Source organism: Episyrphus balteatus, chromosome X (assembly GCF_945859705.1).
Source record: "Episyrphus balteatus chromosome X, idEpiBalt1.1, whole genome shotgun sequence".
Classification (NCBI taxonomy): Eukaryota; Metazoa; Arthropoda; class Insecta; order Diptera; family Syrphidae; genus Episyrphus; species Episyrphus balteatus.
The window spans coordinates 1,518,139-1,539,535 of NC_079138.1; the positions used below are offsets into that span (position 1 = coordinate 1,518,139).

At 30.5% G+C, this 21,397-nt stretch overlaps 3 protein-coding genes and 1 long non-coding RNA gene across 13 annotated transcripts in view; 2 read left to right on the forward strand and 2 right to left on the reverse strand.

Annotated features, from left to right (window-relative positions):
- Nucleotides 1–11,073, reverse strand: part of LOC129920586 (ephrin type-B receptor 1-B) — a 31,066-nt gene extending 19,993 nt beyond the window's left edge. For 9 of the 10 annotated variants that reach the window (XM_056001971.1, XM_056001970.1, XM_056001968.1 and 6 more), the window contains exons 1-3: nt 10,970–11,073; nt 5,082–5,395; nt 3,240–3,432 (exon numbers count right to left, since the gene is read on the reverse strand). In XM_056001971.1, coding sequence (XP_055857946.1) covers nt 3,240–3,321 — 82 coding nt within the window. In that variant the 5' untranslated portion in view covers nt 3,322–3,432; nt 5,082–5,395; nt 10,970–11,073. The remainder of the gene's footprint in view (nt 1–3,239; nt 3,433–5,081; nt 5,396–10,969) is intronic. The other variant, XM_056001962.1, reaches the window with a different exon arrangement.
- LOC129920590 (uncharacterized) lies at nt 10,554–11,401 on the forward strand. The gene is made up of 2 exons (XR_008773268.1): nt 10,554–10,792; nt 10,984–11,401. It is a non-coding gene; the product is annotated as an uncharacterized LOC129920590 (long non-coding RNA).
- A 2,902-nt stretch (nt 11,402–14,303) lies between these two features.
- On the forward strand, nt 14,304–19,472 carry LOC129920588 (nitrilase and fragile histidine triad fusion protein NitFhit). Its single transcript, XM_056001972.1, has 8 exons — nt 14,304–14,496; nt 14,567–14,721; nt 14,781–14,945; nt 16,748–16,948; nt 17,014–17,226; nt 17,278–17,557; nt 18,488–18,663; nt 19,211–19,472. Exons 1-8 carry the CDS (start codon nt 14,418–14,420, stop codon nt 19,373–19,375), a joined length of 1,434 nt encoding a protein of 477 aa, XP_055857947.1. The 5' UTR covers nt 14,304–14,417; the 3' UTR covers nt 19,376–19,472.
- Nucleotides 19,473–19,489: 17 nt separating this feature from the next.
- Nucleotides 19,490–20,972, reverse strand: LOC129920589 (uncharacterized). The gene is made up of 4 exons (XM_056001973.1): nt 20,885–20,972; nt 20,607–20,814; nt 19,651–20,034; nt 19,490–19,597 (listed from the first exon to the last, which is right to left on the reverse strand). The coding sequence occupies exons 1-4, from the start codon at nt 20,959–20,961 to the stop codon at nt 19,490–19,492; spliced, it is 777 nt and encodes a 258-aa protein (XP_055857948.1). The 5' UTR covers nt 20,962–20,972.
- Nucleotides 20,973–21,397: the final 425 nt, after the last annotated feature.

Here is a 21,397-nt window from a genome sequence, read left to right on the forward strand (position 1 = left end):
CACAGCTGCTCGGTATAGTACCTATTTTCTACCTAAGGTTTTGGAAAAGAAAATTATGAAATGCGTAGTTATTTCCAATACAAAATATAAATAAAATTTACTCTTCTACATTTCCTTATACCACGGCACCAGCAGCAACGTTTTATTACAAACCCTTTACATCTCCATTCCGATGTCAACTTAACCACGTAATACAAAAAAATTACTTAAAAATCTGTCGCAAGCTCTCGGACTATGGTATTTTATTTGTAGTAAAATAATTGAACATGACATTATAAATCCACATTATACACACAGCCGCTTCCTTTTTTATGGGATATATTCATTGAAGGAACAATGAAAAAGGTAGAAATCTGACCTATCTTTAAATCTCCCCTTATTTCAAGGCCTTTTTGTACAATACAGAAAGGGTTAAGAAAATAGTGTTCTATAAGCATTTAACATACAGAATATGCTTTTTTTTCTTTTTACAAAGCCTAGCAAAAGAAAAAAAAATGTTTTCAATTTGTACTAGATCAAGTTCAATAACTGATTCGGTTGAGAATCTCATATTTGCATCGTCAATGGCCCGCACTTTGTTGTAATATTATGGGGGTAGTCATATACACAACACCATAACTAGAGTTATACATGTTTTTATAAAAACACGTAAATAGATGGTGGATTTGAACGCAACTCTTTGTTCAGAAAATTTACCTTTATTAGTACTCATACGTGATTGATACATTGATACGCTCAAAGCTTGGCGAAGGGATTATTGTTACTGTTTGTTTTTTTTTAACGAAACCGAAAATGAATCGTGTTTCAACAAAAATCTTTTACATTAAAAATGAGAATGAGAGAATATATCTACGTTCAACCACTTACAGCAGGGTTAAAAAAAATTGAGTGCAAAAACCTTGAATACTTTAAAAATTATATAAAAGGATATCTTTTTGTAATTTATTTTGATTATGTTGGCTTTTATTACACACCGTTAACAAAAAACGCAAAAAAAAAACATAAAATTAAATTCACTAAGAAAAATTATTGTTAAAAAAAAATAGTTATGTCGTCAGTTACAAACTTATTAACGAAAAGGTTGTCAATTTAACAAAGTAATGACTAAACATTTAACCCTGACAGTGATAGTTGTTATTTTTCCTCCAAGCTTCATAATTGGTTTTAATTGGTAGGCCTAGCTCTTCGTACTCCTTTTTAGTTGGGGGATTGTGCCAGAGATGAAAAATCGCCTGTCACTTAAGGACAATTTTGATTTAGTTTTTTGTTACAGCGATAAGGAATAGGTGGTTTACAACTGCAAAACACTGATATTTTATAACTAGCAACGTTTGATCTTACCTTAGTTAGAGAAAAAGCTTTTGGTGAGTTAATATGTAAATTTGCAGATTTATTAAAAAATTTAGGCTTTAACTAAAAAAAAAAAAAAAAAAAAAAAACAAATGTAAAATGTAAAAGCCTAAAATTTATCAATTTGAATAACCCTGCTAATTTCGTTCAATTTAAACTCACCTACATACATTTTAAAGAAAATATCATATTTTACATGACCCTAATTCAATTTAAAAAAAAAAATGCACAACGAAATTTGGCATGTTTAATTTTTATTTCAAAATGGTATAATATTATTGGGAACGGCAGTTGACCATGGCACAGAGGAATAAGCAGTTGACTTCAGAGCCGACATCGTGGGTTCGAGCCCAACGGCCGTCTCAGAAGTTTTTTCTGTGCGATAACATGAGACAATTTTCAACTATGTGTCCGCCTCTGTGCCACGTACATAGTTCAGTGTTATATGTTCTGTTCATCTTCTTTGTCTTTCTGTGTTGTATTAATGTATTGTGTTGTATCAGCCGATGGACTAAGTTTTCCAAGCTGCAGTGTTTCTAGTCCGTAGATTTATCTTCGGATATGATAAAAATGTAATGTAATGTTTTGTTAGGAATATTCTATATATAACAAAAAAAAAAAAAAACATTTTTCTTAACCCTTAACTATAGTGGTGGGTCCAGGGGACCCACATCTACTTTTAAAAAGTTAATAAAAACCGTTGAAAATGAATTTTCTCTTTTTTTTTTGTTTTTTTTTACTTCTTCTTAAATTGTTATCTTTTAATGCTTAAAAAAAAAATTTATAAAAAAATTCAATTTTGTATTTTATTTTATCATTTCAAAACACCACAAATTTTCACCACTATAGTTAAGGGTTAAAAAATCTGACTTTTTTAATTGAAGGGTCCAGGAGAAAAACGGCGCATGTTCATTTTTTGTCAAAAATAAACTATTAGTGAGGTCTTATAGTATTTACTGAGCACTATCTGATGACATCTTTACTTTTAAAAAACAAATTGCATTATTGCTTAAAAAAATAAAATAATGATGTGCCACGTTCCAAAAATAGGTTCGTAATCTAATAAATAAAAAAAAGTCGGAATTTTTAAGAAAAATATTTTTTTTTCCGTTATTATAACATTTTGAAATGAGAACTAAACACGCCAACTTTTAACTTGTCAAAATAACGTAGTGCTTTTTTCACTCCAGTCCATTGACTTGCAGTCCAAAAAGTGATATTTTCTTTAAAACTGATGAAGGTGAGTTTGAATGCAATTGTTGGCAGGGTTATTCAAGGTTCCATAGCAAATGAAAAAAATTGAAAAAATTAGGATTTTTAGTTGTGACACATGAAAATACAAGACTACGATTTATTTTATTATTTTTTTGATGAATGTCACCACCTTTTGGGACACCCTGTATAGTATATACAGTGTATACAGATGTCCCATGACAAAGAAAAAGTAAATGTTCTCGAAATCTTTTTTTTTTTTAGATATTTAAAGTTTAAATAAAAATTGTAAAAAAAATACTCTAAAACAAAAATTCTTAAAACAAGATTTTTTTGAATTAGTATGCATGTATAACTATAGCTGCTAGAGAAAAACTAATGTTGTTTTCGGAATGAGCATTAAGTATGATTAACAACAGTCTGGATTTTTTTTATTAGTTGTTCTTGTTTTTTCAATAACATTTTTCTTTTAGGTGCCTTTTTGAAAATCCAAAACCTAAACTGCTAATTTACTTTACCAAAACTCTTTAATCGCTTTTTTTCAAAATCTTTGTTTGTTTTCAATTGGCACGGATTGAAGTGAAGTGAAGATTTAATTAATAAATTATATGAAAATGAAATGAAATATTAAATCTTAAAAAAAAGTAATTTTTTAATTACAACAAAAACAGACTTACCTTGATCAGATTGTATGCCAAGAATAGTTATTAATAGACAAACACTGGTTATTAATATCCGCAATATAACGTTGCTTTCCATTTTCTTTCTTTTATGCGAAAATATTTTTTTGTGTTATTATTATGGTCTTGTAATTGAGATTATTTTTTTTTAACTTTTCTGAAGTTAATTTTATACATGGAAAAACAAAACCTAAAAAAAAATTATTGTTATTACCTAAAAACAAATCGTTGGCTAAAAATTACAATGTCGTATGAGAAAAACATATATTTTAGATATAACGAAAACGAACAATTATTTTTTAAGGTTTTTATTATAAACGATAAAGAGAGAAATACTAATTGCATCAAGATATTATTAATAAGGTTTTATACAAAATAAAAAGGCAAATTTACGATTTTATATTAATATTTGACTACGACTTTGTGAATTTGTTCAAACTTGAACTTTGGTTAATATTGTATGATTGATTCACACATCTTTTTGTATCAGAAAGTAAAATTTAAATTTTTCACGATACGACCTTGCAATTCTCGGGCGACGAAAAGTTGATATTTATATCGTTTAACTAGCACTTTATCAGATTCCTTTAAATTTAAATATTTTTTAATGATTAATGACCGAAACCTATAATCCCAAAAAGAATGTCCTTAACACATAAATCCCGGAAATCGGAATGAGGAGAAGACAAAATCCACAAGAAAATAACTAAAAAAAAAACTCTCCAACAGGCCATAACGGACTATTGACCCACTTGTGTGGGCCATAAGTCCACAAATAAATGTGGACATATGACCCAACAACAGCATTTCTACCGTGCCCTATATATTATTCAATACTTGTAAGCAAAACTATTTATATTCCAATTTCTTGTTCATGTTCATGTTAAATCACTAATTTTGTTAAGTAACTTTCTAGAACAGTTTTAATAAGTCAAACTTTCAGTTTTTGAGGCGTGTTTCATTTTAGAACAATTAATTATTATTTTTTTATCTAAGCCAAAAAAAACTAAGTTAACTCAAAACTTGGCAGACACGTGTCAAGTAATTTTATTTTATGCTCTCTTATAACATAAACATTATTTCAAATACATTTCGTGCTAATTTTTGGTGAATTATATTTCGAGTTTCAGGTTTTTCTACATTTTTTGTTTTTACGTGTGACTTTTATATATTAACAATATCTATCGATTCCAGTTTCAATCTTTTTTCTATCACTTTTTGTTAAGGAAATAGCTACTAAAATTTCAAATTTCTAAAAATCCTGAATGTATAAGTTTTTACAATGAATTTTCTATGACATAATATTTTGTGGCGTTGTCGAATAAAATGAAATATAACTCTCAACTGGTACAACGATGATGGTAGGTCATCCTATGGCGGGATCTTCTACTACTATAGAAATTTGATTCCAATTTGTGTGACAATCGCTTTCGAACTAAAACATCTTTTTGATCTATTTTTTCTAGATTACGAGGTGTGTTTTTTTTTGCAAAGCTATCCGCAGTAGGATTTCAAAATTAACTAAAAAAAATGTATACACACAAATAAATATCAAATAATCAAAATTCTTATCGCTACCTGCGTGTTGTTTTTATAAAACATGCAAACTCTAATTGCGGATACGGATAGAAAAGCCAAAGGAACACAGCTCCTTTTTTTTGAAATTTCCTTTAAAAGAAATCGTTTAAAACAAAAAAAAAAAAAACAATAGATTTTTCATCCCAAGGCACTTCTAAATGTTGACTAAGTCAAATAATATTTTCAGTTTTAAAGGAAATCAGAGTATGATAGTTAAACGATATAGTGATTTTTTTAATACTAATTTTTCATTGATTTTACTTATTGATCTGAAACGTCATTGTATATACACATTTTTTACATATTCAATAACACCATCCCGATGTATCAGAAAATTTTGTTTTTAAAAACATTTTGCTGCTTTTTGTTTTAGATTTTTTTTTTTGTTGTTGAGAATTTCACTACTTTTAGATTATATTATTAAAGAATTTTTATAAAAGCTGGCAGAATAATTTTCATTGTGCTTTTGGAACGTTTTTGTGTTTTTGATATTAAGAACATTTTTGTTGCCTTTTTTTGTGATGCTGAGGTGTTTTTTTCATATTTGATGTCAAATTTTCTTCATTTGAGGTTTTCTGAAAAAAAAGAGAGATATGGATAAATAAAAATGTTTAACTTTCATTCAATTTATAAGTTTTGAAAAAATAATATAATTTTCATGCACTATCAGATCATAGCCGAAGAGCGCTTATAGCAAGCACCGTCTTACGACCAGTTGCCAACACAAAACTGTGTTATCCGGCTCATCAGACTCATCAGTAAGTAATAAGAACCGCAAAAAAAAAACACAACATGACAAGCACACCAATCCCCACACAATCATTCGCTATGGATCCAGTCCCAATGCTACTTAGTGAAACACTTAGAACAAAGGACACCATCACCACAGAAAAAAATAGCGTTGGGGTGATCCCATGGAAGGCAGCGAGAGAGTCAGGATGAGACCAATAAGGCCACAACCCCGCTCAAATCATCTACGAACCATAGGGTCAAGGAGTTGCGAGAATTAATTCTGACCTGTAAACAGACACCTCACTCCCCACATCTTCTCGTGCAATAGATCCAGCCCCCTTGACCAGGTGTTAACCCAAGCCAAAGGGCGCCATCACTATGACAAAAAAAAAAAATACGTTAGGGTAGTCCCACAACAAGCTTTTTTACCCGCTGTAAGATTTGGAGATTGCGAATTAATAATCTAACCTGTCAAAGCGCCCAGAGACCCCAGAAGTGCACAGCCGCAACTGAACTGATTCCGTGCAGATCGCGGGCAAGTCCTGCCAACAAGTACCCAGAAGCGGAAGAACTCCTTGTTGCAAAGTAGCAAGTAAAAGATAAGGACAGACAAAATGCCATTAAAGTCGACGAATCTGGAAAACTCGTTCGGTGTAGATAACTAGACTTCCAGCCGATTCTCTTGTGAGTCATAATTTGATAGTTGAGTAGAAAGATTATAAAAATTTAGCGCAGCGCGATTGAATTTGAATATAATTAAAATTTTGGAAGAAAATCATTTTACTTTTGTTTAAACATTGGTCACAGACGCAAAAATAAAAGAGTTTTTATGTGTAGAAATGTGAAAAATGCAAAGTGGCTGTTCGAGACGAGTCTGGTATTCGTTGTGATGACATTTGCAATAAGGTTTCTCACTGCAATATGAAATGCTCGGGTTTGCATCATTTTTTAAGTGGAATTCTCTCTGCAAATGGTATGGTAAAATTCATTGGTGACGATTGCATGTAATACATGTATATAAAATGTTGATTTGGTAGTTAAAAACATGCAGGTACAGGTGGCAAAAAAAAGTACAGGGAAGAATTCGAAAGATCTTTGAAAAAAAAAAATGAAGAGGAAATTAAGGATTTGTTGGTTGCAATTGAAAGTCGGTAGATGAATATTGTTAAAGAAATTATTGATGGTCAATAAAAAAGGGAATGTTGGAAATGATTTGTAAGATGTCTTTAAACTTAATGAAAACATGAAAGTGAATGGTTATGTGAAGAATTAAAAAAAAGTAATGAAACAACAATTCCACAAGTAAACAAAACAACGAGGCGGGAAAGCCATATCATATGCTGAAAGTGCCTAAAGAGCTGTTGAAAGAAGTCATGAAAAAGTGCTGCCGAAAATGCGAAAAGAGTTGCCACTTATTATTAAACCTAAGGAAAAGCAGAAAAAATACTAAAACAATGGAGGACTTAAATACTAAAGTTGATCCACAAGATTTGAAAATTTCAAATATTGAGAATTGTTCTAGAAAGTAATAATGTGGGTGCTCGAAAAATATGAAAAGTACAATCGAAGTGAACATGGGAAACTCATATGAAATAAAAATACCTACAAAATTAAAACCAAGATTTTTTTTATCAAATATGAACATTCAAGTTGCGAATTAAGACATTATTGAAAAACTAAAAACAAAACAGTTTAATTTATACATCCAATTTAAATTAGATTTGGTTTAAGACAACTGGGCAGGCCATCGTCAACATTAAATGGCCTGCCAAACCTTCTCTAAAGTCGCAATCGCAGTGTATTGCGTTTTCGCAATCGAGTGAAGCACTCGAGTGCGACATTTAGCCGCCCTTCTCCAGCCTTCCAAGAGGTTCACAAGGAAACCTCCTTCTTAAACTCTTCATTGGTGAGCTTAACTTATGTAGCTCACCCAGGAAATCATCAGGAGATATTCTCTTTTCAACCACCTGAACGACAAGAGATATACCCTTGCCTTTATGACCACTCCTCCTTGCTTGCCAGGACGCACAGAGTGCACCCTGACACCTACAGCAGGAATGATCTCCTCCTCTGCCCTCTTCTTTACCTCCTCAATAGACTCATTCTTTTTACCCTTGACATGACGGCACATGCAAGGTTGATCTGAGCAAACGACGTTCGCTCAGACACACTCCGACAGGGACACCCTAGGAATTGGTAGGTCATCTACCAAGGTATGCCAAGTATGGTTCAATGTCAAGGGCATGCTTAAGTTAAGAAAAGCTACCCTCGACATTTACGCACACTCCCCATTCACTCGAATCGACAAGTGAACATACGGTGTTCAGATCGTTCACGACAATAGCAGCACCGCTCTTTGTACTCAGTCATTTTTCGATCAATTTCAGATTATTTGTTGTTTCGGAAAATGATCATGCTCAAGCACCAAATTGGGTGTAGATTTTATGGACTGAATCTCAAAGTACAACATTTTTTCCCACTTTTTTTAGAATTCGGAGACCGTTTTAAAGTACATTATGTGTTTTGAAAATTTTTTGTATGCATTAAAAGTTTTATTGTTCTATTTATGCTGAATCAAATAAGCTTTTATTCATTTAAATCGCTTAAAAATTGTGGAAGTTTTTTCTCGAGAAAGAAATTTCATTTTATTGGGATAATCGCAGAAATAAAAAAATAATTTCTCTGTTTATACTAATGGTAGAAAATTAGATATGGTCTTAATTTTAGAAAAAAATGTTTGAAAAATTTTTGATATCTTTTTTGGTTGCTCAGATGTAAATTTTTAAATACTGTTTATTTTTTCACACAGGCCCTAAAAAAAAGTTTTAATACTTTTTTTTTTATAGAGTTTCCGCATACCATCCTGGCTAAAGCCAAGAGTACCCATCTTATAAATAAGATTGGGCTCTATTAGTCCCTAACACTAGAAGAGGTAATTAAAAACGACTTAAGTTAAAAAACTTTTAAATATACTATTAATTGTTAATATTTCATATACTTATGATCGAACCTGCCTATCTTTATATATTTTGACGTGCTGAATCCGAATCTGAAGTCAATTTTGCCCAAATACCCTCAAAATTTTGAGTAAATTGCAAAAATCCCCAATTTTAATGTGGCTTTTATTGTTTGTTGCAATTAACTCAAAATTTTAAGGGTATTCGGGCAAAACTGACTTCAAATTCGGATTTTACGTTAAAGGGTATATTACTATTATTCGGTTTAAGCTCACATAAATTGGGGAATTTTATTTTAGCTTAGGGCGCGAATGGCAATAGCCACCATTACTATATGGCCAGGCCGACCCTGGTTTCCTCACTTTAAAATAGTGAATGATTAAACTTGTCTGCAAAATTTATCTTTTTTTTTTTCTTCATTAAATAATTTTTTTAAATTATGAAAGATTTAACTTTCCTGCACGTAGGTACCATTTTTTTTAATGATTTTTGAAAAATATGAGTAGTTTGTAGAAAATAACCCTTTACCTTTTACAAAAATAAAACTTAAGGAAAGGAAAGGAAAGCCCGTTATATTTAAAAAGTCAAATATGTAAAGAAAAGTATAATAAAATACATAAAAACATATTTATACGTGTTTTTTTAATTTAATATAATATTTTTCTATTTAGAAATATCTTATTTGTGACAAACCATTCGATAAACTGCCTTGTAAAGCTTAAGATTTGTTTCTCCTACAATTAAATGTATAAGTACTTTTCTTATTGTTTTTGCTGTTCTGAGTTCGAATCCGAATTTTGAGATATACGCATTAAAGGATAACAAAATCAAGTTTTTTTTTTAGAAAATCTAAAAAAAAACTTATAGATCTCGAAAACGAGAGCTGACCGAAATTTGTTGAATTCGGATTTAAAATAAGCACACTAAAATCCTTTAAAAAAGAACACTTTTGTTCGTGGGAGAAAGAAATATGAATTTTTAAAGATCAGTTTATTTATGGTAAGAAAAGCCAAACCTACTAAACTTACTTAATTTTAGATATCTCGGAGAAGAAAAGAGATATTGAGAAGATTAAAACTGAAAGATCTTTCATAAACCGTAACAAATTTATCAGCAAAAAAAATGGGTTTTTGAGATTTTCTAACGGAAATTTCTATAAAATGTGACGTGCTAGACCAATTCTGACTTTGGATTCGGAAAGTATAGTTTTGATAAAAGAAAGATTTCCTTGCAGACCAGTGTTATTTTTATTAAATAGTGATACAGTAAAACCCGCTTAAAAGAGATCAGTTCCTTTATGGTAAGATATTCCAAACTTACTTAAATTTAATTATCTCGGATAAGAAAAGAGATATTGAGAAGATTAAAACTGAATTTGAAAGACAAAAAACAAGATCTTTCATAAACCGTAACAAATTTAGTTGAAAAAGATTACCTTATCCCAAAATACCTATTGCTTCGAAAACAGCAAAAAAATGGGTTTTTGAGATTTTCTAACGGAAATATCTATAAAAATGTGACGTGCTAGACCAATTCTGACTTCGGATTCGGAATCAGCATACAAAAATCCTTTAAAAAAGTATAGTTTTGATAAAAGGAAGATTTCCTTGCAGACCAGTGTTATTGTTATTAAATAGTGATACAGTCAGACCCGCTTAAAAGAAGACCCCGTTTATTTGAAACACTTTTTTGATCTCCAAATATAATTTTAAACGGGGGTTTGCTTAAGTGAAAAACCCGCTCAAGTGAAAGACGAATTGTCACATTTTGCCGTTTCTTTTAAGCGGGTTTTACTGTAAAAGTTGAGCCCAGCTTTTTCAGCTGTTCAGTGGCTGTTTTTCTGTTTACTCGGGATAATTTTAATAAAACAGTTAAATTATTTCCAATTTGTCAAACTTTCTTCATCAGTCATCACTGATTTCAACCAACTTTTCAACTCTATCCATTTATTTGATTACTCGATATAAAGGGTGTAGCTAGTTCATTAACAAAAAAAAAAAACTTCAATGATTTCTCTTCTCACTCAAATTAAAAAAAAAAATAAATAAACATTAATACCAAACAAAACAAACGAAACATAATATAAACAAGAAATACACAAAATAAAATATTGTTTCATAATTTAGAGAGGAGCCTTAGAAATGCAAGTAATCAAAAGATGAGAAGAATAAAAATCAAAAAAAAAAAAAAATGCAAACATTTTGTTCCCAAAAGGATAACAGGAGACAAGCCACAAGCTAAACAAGCTTTTTCGAAAGGCACAAGTTTTGGGCAAACAAAATTGTAGGTGTTTCTTCATCATTTTTCCTTATTCTGCTACAATTCGAAAAATAACAAAAAAAAAAAACAACAAAAAAAAAAACTTTTAAACCTCTTTCATACAAAACAGAGAAACAGTTAAGAAATAAGAATAAAATAACATTTTATGTTTCCCCCGAGTTTTACGTTTCCTTAGCTTACCTTTTTTCTTGCAGTTTTCCTTTTTTATTCAAGACTACCTCTACCACCACAAGCAAGCTCCTCAAATGGCTGCAGGCAGTAGCAGTAGCAGAAACCGAAGAATGAGGAATCGGAATTGGAATCGGAATTACAACGAAAATATGCCAGAGATCGAATAGAAGAAAAACGCAGTGGAATCACACCACACAAAATAAATTCATGTCTTTTCTATACCACTTAAATAAAAGAAATTCACTCTTTTTTTTTTTATTTTACAAATAAATAAACTTTTTCATTTGCTGAATACTCTTTTTTTTTTTGTAATTTTAAATTTTCTCAACCACAGACTAAAAAAACAGAGCTACAGATACACGAAAGATGTTTAGGGTGAATTTTGGCAAACAAAAAAAAAAAAGAAAGAAATATCTCAACGAAACGATAAATAGTAGATGATGGTTTCTTGTTTCTTGTTTCGTTCGTTTTTGTATGCGCTCGTTGATTATTAGATTTTTTTTCCAAACGAAAAATTAAAGATGAAATTTATAGGATAATATTATTATTGTAGTTGTTTACGCGCAGGATAGATATTTCATATTCATAATTTTAAGTTTTTCACTGAATAAATGAAATCACGTTTAATTATTGTTAGAAAGACACAATAAAAAAAAAGCGTCTTTGAACGCCGGAGACACGACGAATGCACGAAAAACACAATACACAAGAGTTTATTGCAACATTTATTTCATTCTGTTTTTTCTTCTTCTTTTTTTCCACTCTTGCTTCCGTTGAGCAGCCGCGGTGGATAAATGTTATGCGATGATATGCGTTCATGCACTTGATTATTTTTGTTGTTTTTTTTTTTGTGTGTTTATAGGGGTTCACATACACATACAATCTGGTTATCAAACATGGTTTGTTAAATGCTTGATAGTCTATTTTTACACGATGACATAGTCAGCTATTACACGGTGATGCGTGATGGTGGATTAATAGCATGGTATAAAAAGACAAGGTATGATCATTAGAGCCGCCATCTTACAAAATGGGGTAATAAGGTTTTGACGTTTGGCATTTGGCAAAGTCAAAAGCAACAACAATTTCATAGACAAATTTGTTTACAACAACAATTTCAATGGGCTGGGCTGTCAAAACCTTAAGTAGCCATCTTTTTTTCTTTCATTTGACAGTTCTCGATACTGAGTTTTTTCTAATGATCATACCTTCTCTTCTTATACCATGTGAAGGATCTACATTTGTGAAGATGTCTGCATTTTCATCTTCTCTCACTATCCAACACCTGTGGTTCTCAAATAACTGTGTCTCCTTTCAATGCAGACCTGGAAATGCAGATGTAAATTAAGTATTACATACGTCTGCATTGAAAGGAGACACCGTATTTAAGATTTACAGATGTTGGATAGATGAAAATGTAGAGTAGAGATCTTCATAAATGCAGATTATGGTGAAGACGCAAATGTTCCTTCCACACATTAAGGTCTGAGCTGCGTTCTTTTTCTAACAATAGTCAACTATGGTTGTTATGTCAAAAAATATTGTTGATTTGTCATTAGGCGTTTTTTATTATCCCACTTGATCCATATAGGTCATTAATAAACACTTATTAGGGGGTTTACATTGACCAACTTACTGGACAGACCGATTGTCATTTTGCCTGATGGGCGGATTTTCAGCTTATTTTTAATGTATCTTTTGTCTATTCTGCTCTCAAATTAAAGAGAATGGAATATCACGGTCTGCCGGACAGACATGTCGTTCAATTGACCAACATGTCCATCCGACCACCAAAAAATAAAAATTTTTTGAAAACCATCCGGCAAACCGGACAGGCCGTCGGATGCGTGTTCACACTATCAAAACAGCATCAGATCAGGCCAAATGGCAGCTGGTCTGTCTGGTAAGTTGTTCAATGTGAACGATCCGTGATCCTGATGAAAATCAAGATCTCATGTAGTTGTTGTAATACGTGTTAATTAATGATTTATATGGATCCGGTGGGATAATAAAAAACGGCTATTGTTAGAAATTGTTGGGTTTTTTACAAATCATTTACAGCCATATTATTCACTAGTTTAAAAAATACATCTGGATGTAAAATTGTCAAATATCAAATATAAATCCAAAATAGTTATCCCGATTTTAACTATGAAAATAGTTAAAAACTATTATTTTTTCTCTGTGTGATAGTGAATATCACGGATTTGGATTTATTTCTGACATTTCAATTTCTTTACATCCAGATGTATTTTTTAAACTAGCGAATAATATGGCCGTTTAGGAACGATTTATTGTTAGATATTGTTAAACTGTCAAACCAGCAGCTAAAATTTTTTTGAGATTACTTGTATTTCCATTATTATAACAAAAAATTATGTTTTTTATTCAAAATAAATTCTCTTTCATCAAAAAAATACAAAACTCTCTTTTTAATTTTATTTTTTCCGCTTATTTCCAAAAGAAAAAAATCTTTGAGTTTGTTTTGTAAACAAAACATACACTTTGGCAAAACAACAATCTCATGAGGGTTCAACTCACATCATGGAGGAAATATTTACGATTTGTAACTATTTGACACTTCAAAACGAGTTTAGGAACAATGTTCATCTGTCAAATAGTTACAAATCATAACTATTTTAGCCCCGTTCCATTAGAGGTGGTAGTTTACACATGAGTAGATCTAGTACTAGAATTAACACATGATCTTCTACTCGAGGAGATAGGAATGTGTAGTTGTTGTACTAGATTTCTACTCACGAGTAAACTACCACCTCCAATGGAACAGGGCTTTTGTAGTTTAGGAACGACAAAAGTTAACGATATAGTTAACAATATAACTATTGTTAGAAAAAGAACGCACCTCTGTTTGGGTTCTTTTTGGACAAAAATGGACACGTTCAAACACCTATCGGATAGGCTATCTGGGATACCCGAATCTGGAATATCTCTTTGAACGAAAATCTATCCTATTGGGCTTTTAAGCAATCTGTTTTTGTCTTTTTCCTTTCTATCATAACTGTTTATTAAAGAAGTACAAGAAAAAACCAACCAATCAAATAAAATCAATTCTGAGGAAAACAAAAGCATACATGCATAATAAACGCTCAAGCTGAATAGTCGCGCGAATAGAAATCAAAATAAAAAATAGCCAAATGTTTATCAGCTGATCAATCGAATACCTGAAGTATATCAAAAATTTTCGGATACCTTCAGATTATTTTTTGACAGAAAATGGTTCGTTTCTTTGCTAATTTTTAACATTGTTTACAACAACAAAAAGCTATCCCAAAGCTTTAGATAACTGTTTGAACGTCTCCAATATGAAACCTGTCAAATTTTAAGGAGTGGGGATGACTTTCGAAAACAGTCACGACTTGTCAACAATAGTTCATAAGTTGTAATATTTTTACAGATTTTTATTTTACATTTCCGAAACTATAATATTAGAATTTCAATGCTTGTTAATCAAGTTACGAGAAGAGTTTCTCCAGTTTTAAAAAATTTATATATTTCCATTAGAACAATACCCAAAGGTTAGTACAAACAAAAAAAAAAAAAAAACAGCACTAATTCTAAAATATATTTCTCTACGTTATCAAAAAGTAATTCCTGTGCAAACTATGTCAACTGAATCGAAAATAGTGGAACCAAACAATAATCTAGTTGGTGTTGCACAAATGCGTTCAACGAACGACAAAAATGCAAATCTAGAACAAGTAAAACTTCTTTTTCAAAAGGCCAAAAGCTTAAACGTTAAGGTTGGTTTATTTTGTTTCTTTTAAACGTAGTTTAATGTGTAAATTTCATCTTCATGTAGTTCCTTTTTCTACCCGAATGTTGTGACTTTGTTGGGGAAAATCGACAAGAAACCCTTACATTATCAGAATGTCTAAGTTCAAGCATTTCACCGTATGCAGATTTGGCTAGAGATAACAATATGTGGGTCTCCCTTGGTGGCATCCATGAATCTATTCTGAATTCGGTAAGTTCAATGAGACAAATCTATGGAGTTGGTTATTGACAACATAAGTCAAAAATCGTCGTTGTGAGATAAATGCATTTTAAAGTTAGAAAAATTCCTCCAACTCCAGTTTTATCTAATTCAAATATATGTATAAAAATAATAAGGTACAAAATTTTAATATTTAAGCGTATTTATATGTTTTTAGTGAAATAGGATAAGATTATTTCGAGTTGTGTCCTTAGTGCCAATATTGGAATTAGTTAATTTTTTAAGAATTTTAATTTTTCGGACTTACCCCGATTTACTTTTGTTTTTTCATCGAGTCCAATCGATTAAAATATTTTCCCGTAATTTCCGTCAGTGATCAAAAAAGCAAAGGAACTGAGTTGTGCTGTTTTGACCAAAAACTTATTTAAAAGTTTAAACATTGTTGATTGGTCAAAACAGCACAAGTTGGAGTTATGATAATAATAATAGTAATAAAGTTTATTAGTTCGTTGAACTTTTTAACAAATACAAGTTCTTAACAATTTTTCTGTTACGTGTTTGTAACGTTCTTGCAAATTTACAACATTTTCAAATCTATATCTTACAACATTTTTAAATCTTTATTTGTAAAATTTATTATCAATTTTAATTAGTTTTTAACTTTAATTAGGTTGTAACTATTTTGCAAAAATATTTTAAGTTTATTTTAAAAAATTTTAAATGTTCATTTTTTTAAATAGTTTTGTTCGAAAAAAAATGGACTTACTTACTTATGGACAAACTCCATAGAAATTATTTATATTTGGTGGAAATTTTTTTACAATTCTTAATACAAATAGTACAATTTAGTAATTCAGAAACAAAATTGACAAGTAGCGTAACAGGTACAATGGTTGGCACCGCCGATTTTTGTACTAATTATTGGCACCCTTAATGCAATTCTTTACAATTCTACATTTTTATTCAAATTTATTTAATTCTCAGTTCCTTTTAATCAGTGAAAAATTAAAGCCGTTGTATGTTTGTGAAAAAAAAGTGCTAAAGACACTGAATTTGGTAATCGACCGTTTTTGATTATTTTTTGAGGTTTTGGATGAAGATATACTTTTTTTATTTTAACAATATAATAAATTAAATATTTTTAACTGTTTCTTTTTTTTTTTTTTTAATATGTTTAAGTTTTTAAAAAATGGGTGTCAATAATTGGTCCCATATAAAATAGTGGTTTTATTATTGGGAGCGGGGTGCCAATAATGCGTGCATTGGGACATCAATTGTTGGCACTGCCAATAATTGTACCTTTAAGACTGCCGTTATAAGTTTCAGTTAGAAAAATGGAGATACAAGATTGATAGATTGATAGATTTTCTAAAAACCCGGTACATACGATTAGTTCGTAATTTCCAAGAACGGTTTTTTTTTATTTTATATTAATATCTCCATTTCCAATATAAAGTTTTTGAGATGTTGCAATTTTCTCAAAAACGGCTCTAACGACTTTGCTTTAGAAAAGAAAAAAACATGTAATGCTGAAAATAAGGCCGCACTTTTGAAATAGATAAGAAAAATATTTTTTAAACCGTTATTAACAACACTTGCCATAAAACCGATTTCTTAATAACTGATTTGCTTAATAACTGATTTGATAACCGATTTCAATGAAAATACTTATATAAAAAGGTTTTATACCATGGGAGCGGGGGTCTATCTCCCCCCGTTTAGGAGGGAAGGGCAATTTTCTAAAAAATGACTCAAAATAAGCAAAAATATTTAAAAATGACGGCAAAACCTTTCTCATGATATATTTTGTATTTTTTTTTTATATATTTTAGTCTTCCGAGAAGACCGAGAAAATTTATAATACTCACGTATTAATCAATTCGAATGGGGAAATTGTTAAAACTTACCATAAACTACACTTGTTTGATGTTGTGACACCAGAATTCCGTTTTCGAGAATCCGATGTGGTTTCAAATGGAGACCGTATAATTGCACCGGTAGAAACGCCTATAGGTAAATTAGGGATGCAAATTGTAAGACCTTATAAAAAACCATTAAATACATTTGTATTATTACTACTTTTCTTTTGCCTTGCAAGTGCTATGATATTCGTTTCGCTGAACCGTCAACAATACTACGAAAACTTGGTGCTGAAGTTCTATCCTATCCTTCAGCATTTGCTTTTACAACTGGGCAAGCACACTGGGAAGTGTTATTGCGAGCTAGAGCTATTGAGAATCAATGTTATGTTGTAGCACCTGCCCAAATAGGATTTCATAATTCTAAAAGACAAAGCTACGGATATGCAATGGTGAGTCCTCCATTAAATCAAAATATTAATAAATCATATTCTTTTTCAAAGATTGTTGATCCATGGGGAAAGATTTTGGCCTGCAGCGAGCAAAGAGAACTAGATGTTATTACAGCTCATATAGATCACAACAAATTAGAGAAAATTCGGCAAAATATGCCATGTTTCGAACATCGTCGTAACGATATCTACAGTTTAAGTGCAATTGAGACTGCTGAGCTAGAAAATGTTGATCGAATATTTGGTTCACAGACCATTCCGGCATCAACAATTTTTTTTGAGAGCCCATATTGTTATGCATTCACAAATTTACGATGTGTTGTAAAAGGACGTAAGCTAGAAATATAATTAAATTTGTATTGAATTTCTTAATTCCAAAAAAGACGAGTATGATATTGATTGATCATGCTTATTACCGATGTCGTGATGTTACAGATTTTTAAACGATAAATAAGGATTAGATATCTGTCAAACTCAGATGAAATTTAATATCGGGCAACAATAATTTATAATGTTTGTAGGTTTACTATTCCATTGATTTTTCATGTCGATTTTATTTATCCGCTTACAAAAATCTAGCCTCATCAGCTGAACAAGCGCCTGAACTGATTTTTCAATTTTATGGTTTTGGTAATGATAAATTATACAACAAAATATCATTTAAGAAGATAACCACTGCTTTGTGGCCTTTCATTTCTCTGTTTTAAAAACGATAAATACTCTCGTTATTTTTCAAAGGTGTCGTTTAGTGTTGCCTTACGGAATGACGACAGTTACATAAGTTGAGAACGACATCGGTAATAGGGGTGAATATATACAAACAAAATCTTGAATATTATTAGTTTACGGTTATTAACAAAAAAAAAAAAAACAAGATTCCGAAAAATTTCAAAGTCCAAATTTTAAATGAAGTAAACATTTTACACGACAGCAAAAAATTTTGGAATTTCAATTTTTTCTTCAAGTGAAAATGAGTTGGAAGAAATGCTTTAGAGCAATTTTGAATTTTAATACAAAAATAGTTTTAAAATCAGATAAGCTTTAGAGCGTTTTCGTGAAAACAATTTGCTTAGTTGTCACGAAAACACCAAACCACTTTGAAAAAAGGTGTGTTTTTAGCTTCTTTAATTTTTTTACTGAAAAGATAACCGGATGCAATTAGTATTTAAAAAAATATTTTTTACAAACAGTACCTACTTTAAATTTCAATGTTCTTTTAATATGTTGTAAAATCAAATTTTTTTCTTTTTTATATTTTAAGATGTTTTAGTATCAACGAAGCGTGTGGCGCCACGGTTGCAAGATCTGAATCGAGATGAGATAAGTGATTTATTTAATACTGTATGTAAAATTCAAAGAATGTTAGAAGATATTTACCATACTTCAGCGGCTACAGTAACAGTGCAAGATGGTCCTGATGCCGGACAAACTATTAATGTAAGTAATGAGCTTGTTTGTGTAAAAAATTCCTTATTCTTATATAATAATTTAAATGGTCTTATTGGACTTCCATTTAGTTTTCTTTATGTTACTTAAAATACATGAATGTCTCTACCGACGCGTCTGTTTATATTTCTGATGACTTTGGGTCAGGAAAATAAAGAAATGCATTTTTAACAAAGATTTATAATTGCTCCATTGAAATTCTCTTGGTCTTGACATTCATTTAATATGTTGTGCATTGATAAATCTAAAAAAGTATGCTTGCAGCATCATTTGTTAATGATTAAAATGTTGTCACTTTAAGACATTTTGGTACAATGCGTTTTATTTCTTGGGACAACTTTTTATTAAATATAGATGATAATATTTAATTTTTTTGTAAGACATGTACAAATTTATCAAGAATAAGTGTATACTCTTGTTCTCATATACCCGCCTAGGGCTTTGCATGAGCCAATTGAGTTCTTATTATATTTAAGTAGTTTAAATTGTAAAAATATGTATCTGTTTTAATATTAATTTTATTTTTTCTCTTTCCAAGCACGTGCATTTCCATGTGATGCCTCGGCGGCCTGGAGATTTTGGCCACAACGATCAAATTTACACTCAACTTGAAAAAATATGTGATAGTAAAAATCGTGATATTACCGAAATGGTTTCTGAAGCAGAAATATATCGGGATTTCATTATCAAGAGGAGAATTTAATTAACAATTAACAATTATATAATTGTGTTAAAGTTAAAAAAAAAAAATAAATAAATAAATACATTAATATTTTTAGTTTATAGATGATGGCTTTCGCTAGCTGGCTTCAGCTAGTCAAAAAACATTTGTATGGTGCATATTCCAAGGAAAAATAAGAGAAGACCTTCTATGTTGCGATGAATTGATGCTTGCTGGAGCAGTTTTTGCTCTTCGATTTGAAAACTAAAAAAAAAATTGCATAAACTTCTTTGAAAATTAAAAAAGACTTCACTTACTTTTATTGATTTTTGTTGCTGTTTTTTTAATGTTTTTTCGATATCATTATCATTCTCTATTCGATTTTTTAAGTTTGAATAATTAATGTTTATATTATTAGCTAACCATTCAATGCCGTTCCAAAGGCTTTCCAGTTTATTGGGATTGAAATGTATTGTTTTAATTTTCATAAAATATTTATTTGCAAGATTCTCGAGTGCAAATCTATTTTCAATATCATACAATTGAATAGTGTCATTAACTAAATCGGATTTTGTGCCAACCAAAAGCATAACTTTGCCACGCATAAATTGATGAGACACAATTTTATTTAGGAGTTGGAATGATGTTTGTAATTGTTGATCGTCAATGGACATATCGTAACAATATATCAGTCCCATAGTCTAGAATAGATTAAAAAATATAATACAAAATTAATCTAGTTAGTAAAAGAATATTATTCTAGTTTTTATTATAATTATAATCAAAAAATATTACTCTGAAAAGTAGGTACATTTTTAACTTAATATATATGGACTTTCAGATGTTCTTCAGTTTCATAAAAAAGTTGCAACAAAAATAGTTCAACCGATTTTAGCAACTCTATTATTTCAATGGTTGAAAGGTTAACATCCAAAAAAAAACTAATTTTTTCCATTCATTTTCTTAGAGATGGTGTCAAAAAAGTCGCAATACTTTTCAAAAAGGGTCAAAATAGCTAGTTTTTCAAAATGTCGTATAATTGTCGCACTTGTTAAAAAAAAGGGGTCAAAATGCGACTAAAGCCGCACAGCTGCAACTCTTCTCCCAAGCCTCCGTACCACTTAGCTTGTAATTTAATCACCACCTTTCTGATATTATATGAGTCCTTGTAAATGAAAATGGTTTGCCAGTAGCAACACATCATAATATATATTTGTCCTTATTTAAATTGTGGGGTAAACAAAAAAAAAAATTGTTTTTGTTTTTCACTTACTCTGGAATAATAATGATGCCATAGTTTTTCACTTTGTCTATTGCCACCTACTTCTGTAATGGCCAATGAACACTTTGGTAATCTAGTTTTATAGCATTGAACGCCATTTGTCGTTTCATATATGGTTCTCTTCTTTCCAGCGAGGATATAACCAACTTCCGTTTTTCCAACGCTTTTCATTCCCAATAGAAGAATATTCAATTCACGACTTGAATATAAAACGAAAAGAAAATACTATCAATCATTGACTATTTACCTATGCTAGACTAGGTACTAACCGTTCTAAATCAAACGTATTTCTTTTTTTCCAGCATGTACAACAACAATAAAAACATTTAAGAATATTTAATTTCATTTTATACAATTTATTTCTTAATTTTTTTTATGAAACTTCTTACAAGCCCCATTTATTTTGAAAATGTTGGATGTTTCATAGTTCTACTTAAACAACTAATTATAGAACAAAAAAACAAACATTCCGTTTCCAAGGTAACAAGCCCATTCTTGGGAGAATCAAATCGAATACACGAAACAAATGGAGCATAAATTAAGGAGGCAATAGCGCAGTAATAGCTGTATGGAGGGATAAGAGCTGAAATGAACCAAATCACAAAAAGTGAATTTGAAGATGTAACGAGTTAAAGTAAAAACGTTTTCATTGAATCTGGTGGTGAATACTTTTTTCGAAAAAATGAAAATTTGAATCAAAACACTTTTGGATCAAATTAATGAAAGATGTAAGTAGAGTCAAACCTTGCGCAGATTTGGGAAAAAAGAGATACAAAATACGA

What these genes read in the sequence shown, in the direction of transcription:
- LOC129920588 (XM_056001972.1), top strand. Translation starts at nt 14,418, where the DNA reads ATGCTTGTTAATCAAGTTACGAGAAGAGTTTCTCCAGTTTTAAAAAAT. An exon ending in CCAAAAGCTTAAACGTTAAG is followed by an intron (nt 14,722 to 14,780) that starts GTTGGTTTATTT and finishes ATCTTCATGTAG; the next exon opens with TTCCTTTTTCTACCCGAATG. An exon ending in ATGCCGGACAAACTATTAAT is followed by an intron (nt 18,664 to 19,210) that starts GTAAGTAATGAG and finishes TCTCTTTCCAAG; the next exon opens with CACGTGCATTTCCATGTGAT.
- LOC129920589 (XM_056001973.1), bottom strand. Translation starts at nt 20,961, where the DNA reads ATGAAATTAAATATTCTTAAATGTTTTTATTGTTGTTGTACATGCTGG. An exon ending in AATACGTTTGATTTAGAACG is followed by an intron (nt 20,815 to 20,884) that starts GTTAGTACCTAG and finishes TTTATATTCAAG; the next exon opens with TCGTGAATTGAATATTCTTC. An exon ending in AGCAACAAAAATCAATAAAA is followed by an intron (nt 19,598 to 19,650) that starts GTAAGTGAAGTC and finishes TTTTTTTTTTAG; the next exon opens with TTTTCAAATCGAAGAGCAAA.